The sequence below is a fragment of the Sander vitreus genome, chromosome 17 (assembly GCF_031162955.1).
Source record: "Sander vitreus isolate 19-12246 chromosome 17, sanVit1, whole genome shotgun sequence".
Classification (NCBI taxonomy): domain Eukaryota; kingdom Metazoa; phylum Chordata; class Actinopteri; order Perciformes; family Percidae; genus Sander; species Sander vitreus.
This window is the reverse complement of record NC_135871.1, coordinates 2,073,044-2,081,629: the sequence shown is the minus strand read 5'-3', so window position 1 is coordinate 2,081,629 and position 8,586 is coordinate 2,073,044. Positions and strand designations below refer to the sequence as shown.

The window sequence follows — 8,586 nt, the reverse complement described above, 5'->3', positions numbered from 1 at the left end:
TCAACTACCTTGTAGGGCTGGGCGATATGGAGAAAATCAGATATCGCGATATTCTTGTCCTAATACCTCCATGTCGATACTGTAATGATATTGTAGTGTTGACTATTGGTGCTTTAACAAAATATCTTCACAATGAGATTTTAGATAAATAATCATCAGTAATGTGGATATAATGACTGAGTGGGTAAAGGCAAATAATAGAACAGTTACAACAGTCTGGTAAGTTCAGAGAATGACATCACTTTACTGTAACGCAGCCTTTAATACCAGGAAAAGACAACACTAAAGCCATATTACAATGTTACGATATCCAAAATCTAAGACAATATCTAGTCTCATATCACAATATCGATATAATATTGATATATTTCCCAGCCCTACTACCTTGTACCATCAAGGCCAGGAGCTAATCTCTTCACTCACTGACTCCCATACAAATGTATTACAGAAGTTATGCTTTGGTAAAGCTCTCTAGATGTCGCCTGTTCTTCAGGTCTGCATTTTAACACTCACACACTTACATGTATGTGCAATTCTAAGGCCTCCTTCACACTGGCTGCGTGGCGTGAGCGTGTCAGCTGCGTGGCGTGTCCGTTTATATTTGGGCTCCCATGGTAACAGGTTAGAGCGTGCAAACTGCCTGCGTGACACGCACGTCTCAGAAAACGCGTGCATGCTAGAAATAGAACCGACGCCTATTTTTCATGCGACAGACAAGCGTGTTGGAAGCGTTTCCAGGCAACAGAATAGGAAAAGACATTTATATGTCATTTTGACATGAATACATTTAATAAATGACATGTTGATGTTTGAAAGTCTCTAGGTTTTGACATTAATGCAGATATAAATGTAATTAAAAAATTTAATTATCGATTTTCTAATATTGCACCTGTCAATACAGAACGAAATATTCTGGAGCCTATGTTGCCGTCAATACTGCCGACGTTGTCTTTGCCGTAATCAGATCAGTATATATTTATGTTTAACATGAAGTATACTATATTATCAATGGGAAACATCCATGTGTACAGACAAGGCGAGCAGCAGCAGCGCCGCGTCAGACACCTTTCTGGTGTGCGAAGACATAGAAAACGCCACGCAGCTGACACGCAACAGAAACGCCACGCTCACGCCGCGCAGCCAGTGTGTGGCCGGCCTTAAGCCCAGGCACAGAGCAGCACATCCCTTCCTGTCCCAGCTGCACCGGCCACCAGTGTGTTCCAAAGTAAAAAGATGGCAGATTATCCCACATTGAACCCTCCTGCTGAGCCCCTGTTGGTTGACACAGGGACACCCCTGAGGGTGGGGGGTGCGTCCTCTGCTGCTCCCTCACTTTAGCAGGTGTCTCAGCTGGTCCTGCAGGTTTTTAGAGTGCTCCACGCTGGGGGGAGTGGAGAGGAGGAGTCAGTGCACGTTATCAGTGTGTGTGTTATGGCTTACTGTTGAGACACTGATGTCAGCTGTTTTATACTGGAGCATAAACAGAGTGTAGTGTTTAGACTTACTTCTTCTGGATGGCCTCCTGCCTTAGTGACAGACAGACAGACAGACAGACAGACAGAGAGACAGACAGACACTTTAAATATTTATTTCCAATTTGAGCAAAAGATTCACGTTTGTACTCACGAGCAGCTGACTGATACTTACTGGTATTGTAAATGTGTGGTGATAATGGACATTTTTCTCAGACTCTGGAAGACAGATGATAGTGATGTTGGATTGTGGATCGTACATACAAGCATAGGCGTTTACAGGGGGGGGGGGGGGGGGGGAATAACATCAAAGTTTGAGTTGCTTTTTTCAGAGATGTTGTTGCTTTGTTCAGCCTTTGTCGCCTTTTTCAAAAATGTTTTGACAATTTTTTTGACATTTTTGTCACCTTTTTTGAGTTTGTTTTTCCCTTGACGTTTTTGGCTCTTTTTTCCCCCACATTTGTCACCTTTTGACGTCTGTCGCAATTTTTTCGGCTTTTTTCAATCTTCAAGTTTCCTCTATGTTGATTTTGTAGTGGCGGCCCGCCACGGCAAAATGTCTGCCGCCATGGTATCAGAAATAGGGCAGACGCACAATGTAGTCGCGGTTGCCTTTTAAATGATCCTGCCGACATAATGCTGCTCATAATGCCGCTCACATTGCAATTTAACAACAAGTAGAACTATTCAGAGGTTATTGGACCCGTCCAGTTTAACTCCACGTACTGTTGTGTTGATGGAGTTTATTGTCAAAACGTTTGCTTTCTTCCGAGTCGACTATTAAACCAACAGCTCCACCAAAACATCACTGAGGTGGGGGTTTGTTGTTCGGACAGACCTGCCCCCACTGCTAAAAAAAATAAATCCTAAAAGGAAACACTGTGAACCCGAAGTTATGCCCTTTTATACTTGAGCAGATACCTACGTACTACTTCATTTAGCTGTCACAAGCACAAACTAGAAAGCCCCGTATGATGGGATGTAATCTTTTCATTGTGAGGTGTTCATTTAACTCTTTAGTTTGTGGTATGGTTGTCTTCATCAACAGCGAAGAGTGTCGCCAGTACTTTGTTCTATTATCAGAGGTGTATTCACTAACTCTATACTTTAATACTTACGTCCTCAGAATGCAGGATGGCGTCCTCTTGAATGACCATATTTCTTGCTGCTTGACCAAGGAGCTGGAAAAAGACAAACAACAATACAGCATTTAGGGCTGCAACTGATTCTTTGTATTACCAATCAACCTGTCAATGATTTCGTCGATGCATGCCCAGTACAACCACAGTATATTGTGCTGGCCACTGAGCCTATTTTGGGTTAGGGCCTTGCTCAAGGGCACCTCAGTGGTGGTAATAAGGGCGGGACAAGCGCTGCTCTCTTTCCCCGGCCAGATTCATCCTGTCCGTCTGCGGATTGAACCAACAACACGCTTGCTCCTCTAACCTTTAAGCCACCATAGCCAGTGTGGTTTTTTACAATGTAAGTTAATAGGACAGTTGTCCAGCTTGTATTTACCATCACAAAAGTGCTCGTTTTGCCGCTGACAGGCTCAGATTAATATTCTAAGTGTCTGACAACATTATGGAAAGGATCCCTTCAGAGATAGACCTTTAAAACCTCTTTGAGACCTTTCTGTTTAACCAGAAACAGCTCTGAAGTCACTAGCGCTAAACCCACCAGACTCCATTTAAAAAAACAATACTTTTAGCGTGTATAGATCCAACATATTTTCACATGTAAATCGTTAAACTTTGTGTTTATTTCAACCAAAACTAGAGTTGTGATGGTTGGAAAAGTGGAAAGATGACCCAAAACGGCTTTTAATAGTTTTATTTTCTTTCTGTTGACTTTGAATGAAGTGTGTTTCACGATGCTAAAATTTATGTTTATTTACATGGAGTCTGGTGGGTTTACCGAACGCAATTTTGTGGATGTTTTTATTTTTTTTAAAAGGATCTTACTCTTTAACAGAAAGGTTGACCTTCTTAGAAATCATTTCCACAGTGTTGTCAGACACTTAGAATATTAATCTGAGCCTGTCAGCGGCAAAACAAGCACTTTTGTGAAGGTAAATACAAGTTAATATACTTGTAAGATACTTTAAGTTAGTGTGTTTAATACATTGTGTTACTTTTTTTTACCCACACATTTCAAAATAATACATTTTAAAGCTGGAATTGCAATGCCGTGCCCATGCCTATGCATGAATTCATCGTTTGTCTGTAAAATGTCAGAAAACAGTAAAAACTAAAAAAAATAGTTGAGAAACAATCTGATCACGATTGTTTTGTGGTTCCTATCCTACCATCTACTGGCTGGACTTCTATGAGTTGATTATGAAAGTTACGAGGTCTCGGAGGACAAGGCACGAAGCAGGGTTCAGTTCACAATGTTCTCAAGGTTGAATGATACACAAAAGAATATATAGGCCTACATTTTCTAACAATTGCTCCATTCACTTTCATGACGTGAGTAGAAAGATAAGAAAGAGGCTCCATCGGAAGGAGGATTGGTTCACAGGAAGGGAAACACTCACAATGTATTAAACTAATGCATGATACCAAATGAAACAAATGAGCGAGGCTTTGTTCACAGCTGTTACAGAATGGAACATATTCACAACGCAAAGGAAGTGAAGTCTTCAAATTGCTTGTGATTATAGGCCACATATTTAGTTTAATATCACAGAAGCCAAAGAAACAGCAGCGAGTTCCTAAAATCAAGTTCCTTCTTCAACTATGAATCGATTAACGTCACTCATTAATCGTTTTAGCTCGATTAGTTGCAACAAAAGGTTTAACCAAGGCTTTCGTCTATGAAGAAGTTCTGTTTTTAGGTTTGTCAGAGGAAGTATAATAATATTAGACCAATGTTTAATGTAGGGCTGCAACTAACGATTATTTTCATAGTCGATTAATCTGTTGATTATTTTCTCGATTAATCGATTAGTTGTTTGGTCTATAAAATGTCAGAAAACGGTGAAAAATGTCCTCAAATGTCTTGTTTTGTCCACAACTCAAAAGATATTCAGTTTCCTGTCACAGAGGAGAGAAGAAACTAGAACATATTCACATTTAACAAGCTGGAATCAAAGAATTTTTACTTTTGTCTTTAAAAAAATGACTCAAACCGACTAATCGATCATCAAAATAGTTGGCGATTAATTTAAAAGTTGACAACTAATCGATTAATCGTTGCAGCTCTAGTTTAATGTTCAGTTACATTTTTTACAGCGGTGGAAGAAGTATTCAGATTAGGCCCGCACGATGAATCGTTATAAAATCGTGATCTCGATTCACCCCTGTTCGTTATTTGATTTTTAAATGACTTTTTTTTCCCCCTCCAATTCATTTATTGAAAGCATTTGACATTGACATTCACATGTTTTGTAAAGACATGTTCAAGGAGTTCAGATAGAGCCTGTATCAGGGCCATATTTAGTTCAGTGTGTTAAGGGTGGGGGAAAATATCAATACAGCATAGTATCGCAATAGTTTCCGTAGCAATACTGTATCGATGCGCAGGCGCCAAGTATGGATCTATTATTATATATGTGTTGGTCAGTTTGTCTGAATGACAATCCCATTTTGCAGCAAAAACATTGAAGTGAGATGAACAAACAGAGAAATGTATATTTTTATATAAAACAGATGTTGACAAAGTTTCCTTTTGGGGACATCATTTGAAATTGGGAAAAATTTGAAGTTGGAAAAAAGGTAATATATTGCAATATATCGCAGAATATTGCAATATTATTTAAATCGCAATAATATCGTATCGTGACATAAGTATCGTGATGATATCGTATGGTGAGGCCTCTGGTGATTCCCACCCCTCTGTTATAGGTCACTATTTCTGGTAGCCTACTGTACTTAAATGGCCAGTATGGACTTTATTTTCTGTATTCATAGACTACATATTGTTGGGTAGTTTAATCTATAATAAAAAATCGTATCTTAAAAACTACATGTGTTTTGTGTGAAAAATCTTAATTTGTAAAGTAACTAAAGCTGTCGGATGAATGTAGTGGAGTAAAAAGTACAATATTTCTGAAATGTAGCGGAGTAGAAGTAGAAAGTGGCATGAAAAGAAAAGACCTCAAATTTGTACTAAAGTAGCCTACAGTACTTGAGTAAATGTACTTAATTACATTACACCACTGCGTAACGTTACTGGCAATGCTTTTATTTTGAATACAAAATGACGTTTCCGTTTGTTCTCTAGCTAGCTAGGTTAGCTCGTTCCCATTTAGATGAAGCTACAGCGACAGATTTCTCGTGATTAAATCACTCGTATCGTTTTACCTCCTGACTCCGGGATCCCTTCAGCACTTGACGGGTCATTGCGATCACATCCCCGCTACAGGAGCCCACTTTATCGGATAGTAAGCCTTTGACAGACTGGCCAAACCGCGGATGGGACTCAGCTGACGCCATTTTCTGTTTTGGCTAGCGACGGTGCGTGGGCAGGGTCAAAATACACAGCAACGCGTCCACTAGTAGTACAATAACAATTGTATCACTTCAAAACTCATAATCTTGCAAAACTAAAAACGAATGAATCGTATTTCATTTTCACACGCATTCATATCTAACAAGGTCATTCTCAGCCGTCACAGTTTGGCTCCTGTAGTCAATAAAGTAAAAATACTGCACTGGCAACATTTTACTTTAAGTAGGCTACAAATACAGAGGTATTATCAGTAGAGTAAAGTAGGCTACTCAAAATTGCCCCTCTCATGGTGTTGCATTATATATTTTATATTGTATATCATATTATTGTGTTGTATTTTAAGCAGCTGCTCTGGGTTCAGCTCATTTGAACTCCTTACTACTGGGTAGTTTAATGTATACCAAATATATATATATAAAAAAATTAAAATAACTAAATAAATAATAAATAAAAGTGTGTACATCTCAGCACAATCTTCCAAAATGATTGTAAATGATTCAAATAAGAAATTCCCATGTTCAAACAGGAGTAGGAATTTAAATCTATTTTTATCCTTTATTTATTAGTTAAATACAAAACAGTTTGATGCTTCACTTATTTATACATGTTTACATACACATACACCGTATATCTACCTACCTACACTCACATAAACACATGCCAACTCAGATGCACACATACATGCATATACACACACACACACACACACACACATTTACACATTTGTTTTTCTTTTCCATCTGTCTTCTTCGTTTCCGTCTATCTATATCAAACCGAATAATAACCCATCCAAACTAGACCTAGTATATAAGCCCAGGAACCATACAGTCAGTGTACAATACTAACACCTCAAGTCCTTTTCATATCCATTTAATATATTCATTTTAAATAGTCTCTTAAAATTGCTCATTGTTGTACATGATTTCATCTCTTCACGGCAGCTGTTAAGCCATAAATGAACTCCTTTGGTGGTAATGCAGTGGTATTTAGCATTTCTTCTTAGAAGTTTCCTTTGAAATACAAAAGTTCAAGTACAAATAGGCTACTTCAAAGTTGTACTTCAACACATTAATGCACTTAGTTCCTTTCCACCACTGCTGACTACACTGTGACAGTGTCCATGTGTGGATATGTGTCGTCGGGGTTTTCTGCAAGGATTCAGTGAATCAAGTGTCATCTTATCTTGTTGAAGTTGGCCCGGCCTGAAGAATTCCGAGTCAAGGATTTGGCATTGAAGGAGCTGCATAAAAGGCTGTCCCTGCAGCAGCTCAGGGCATTTCTGCAGAGCTAACGCTCTGTGATGCTTGGCTTCCGCTGAAACACACCCCTCTGTCAGGGCCCTCTGCTATGGCTATGGCTTGGTTTCTGTGTCTGTGTGTGTTTTTGGCCGTGGGCCTGGCTTTGCTAGCGCTGCGCCTGAAGCACAAGATGTCCGCTCGTGGCCCCCAGGAGCCCCCACACCTCCCAGCACTACCCCTGATCGGCAGTCTGCTGAGTCTGCGAAGCCCACACCCTCCTCATGTGCTTTTTAAAGAACTACAGAAGAAATACGGACAGACGTACTCTCTGATGATGGGCTCCCACTGTGTCATCGTCATCAACCAGCACGCACACGCCAAAGAAATCCTGCTGAAGAAGGGAAAGATATTTGCAGGAAGACCCAGAACTGTGAGTAGACCTCTTCATCATTGTCTTCTTCTTCTTCTTAGCAGTTGTCATTTATGGTTTTTGTCTTCCTTTTTCCATCCCCGTCCTGTGTGTGATGTAGGTAACCACAGACGTCCTGACCAGGGATGGGAAAGACATTGCGTTTGGAGACTACAGTGCTACCTGGAGATTCCACAGGAAAATAGTCCATGGAGCCCTGTGCATGTTTGGAGAGGGCTCTGCCTCCATCGAGAAGATCAGTGAGTACAGTTGTCTCTACACTCCTCCAACAGGATTCTTCTTCTTCTTAACATGACTGTATACCTCCCTTGGTCAAAAAAACATAACCATCGATCAATAAACATCACCATATTAATTAATGCTCATTTAGACCCATGAGAAATGTTGATATGCTTATTTAGACATAATACGCTTTGTCATTTAAAGGTTCAAACATGTTTTTTTTTATTACTTATAGCCAAAAATGGCTTTTTTAATAGTGAAAGGTGCTGACCCCTGATCTAGTGGGATCTCATCATGCGGATACTTTTTTTGGAAGCAGTGTCACTGTTAAGTACACTGTTGTAAAGTACAGTACACATACCACACTGATAAAATACTTTGTTACAAATAAAAGCCTCTACATAAAAGGATGTAAGTATCATCAGGAACATGTACTTAAAGTATTAAAAGTAAAAGTACTCAATGCAGAAAAATCATCCAAACAGTTCTGTCAAGCAACAACATCAAGTATTTAATCATCCGATTATTTCAACTGTTGGGTCGTTTGATTTATAACAAATTATCGTATTCCATAAACTAAATGTGTTTTGTGTGGAATAATCTTAATTTGTAGGGTAACTAAAGCTGTAACAGATGAATGTAGTGGAGTAAAAAGTACAATATTTCTCTCTGAAATGTAGCGGAGTAGAAGTAGAAAGTTTGAAAGAAAAGTACAAGTACCTCACATTTTTACTTAAGTACAGTACTGGAGTACATGTACTTGGTTACA

General features: G+C 39.3%; 2 protein-coding genes across 2 annotated transcripts in view; one reads left to right on the top strand and one right to left on the bottom strand.

Moving 5' to 3' along the window:
- Positions 1-220: 220 nt before the first annotated feature.
- On the bottom strand, positions 221-5,945 carry borcs7 (BLOC-1 related complex subunit 7). The gene is made up of 5 exons (XM_078273411.1): positions 5,780-5,945; positions 2,591-2,653; positions 1,648-1,691; positions 1,506-1,526; positions 221-1,381 (listed from the first exon to the last, which is right to left on the bottom strand). Exons 1-5 carry the CDS (start codon positions 5,909-5,911, stop codon positions 1,330-1,332), a joined length of 312 nt encoding a protein of 103 aa, XP_078129537.1. The 5' UTR covers positions 5,912-5,945; the 3' UTR covers positions 221-1,329.
- Positions 5,946-6,878: 933 nt separating this feature from the next.
- Positions 6,879-8,586, top strand: part of cyp17a1 (cytochrome P450, family 17, subfamily A, polypeptide 1) — a 31,925-nt gene continuing 30,217 nt past the window's right edge. The window contains exons 1-2 of the mRNA XM_078273410.1: positions 6,879-7,595; positions 7,696-7,834. Coding sequence (XP_078129536.1) covers positions 7,275-7,595; positions 7,696-7,834 — 460 coding nt within the window. The 5' untranslated portion in view covers positions 6,879-7,274. The remainder of the gene's footprint in view (positions 7,596-7,695; positions 7,835-8,586) is intronic.

What these genes read in the sequence shown, in the direction of transcription:
- borcs7 (XM_078273411.1), bottom strand. Translation starts at nt 5,911, where the DNA reads ATGGCGTCAGCTGAGTCCCATCCGCGGTTTGGCCAGTCTGTCAAAGGC. An exon ending in AGGGATCCCGGAGTCAGGAG is followed by an intron (nt 2,654 to 5,779) that starts GTAAAACGATAC and finishes GTCTTTTTCCAG; the next exon opens with CTCCTTGGTCAAGCAGCAAG. An exon ending in CCATCCTGCATTCTGAGGAC is followed by an intron (nt 1,692 to 2,590) that starts GTAAGTATTAAA and finishes TCTGTCTTCCAG; the next exon opens with AGTCTGAGAAAAATGTCCAT.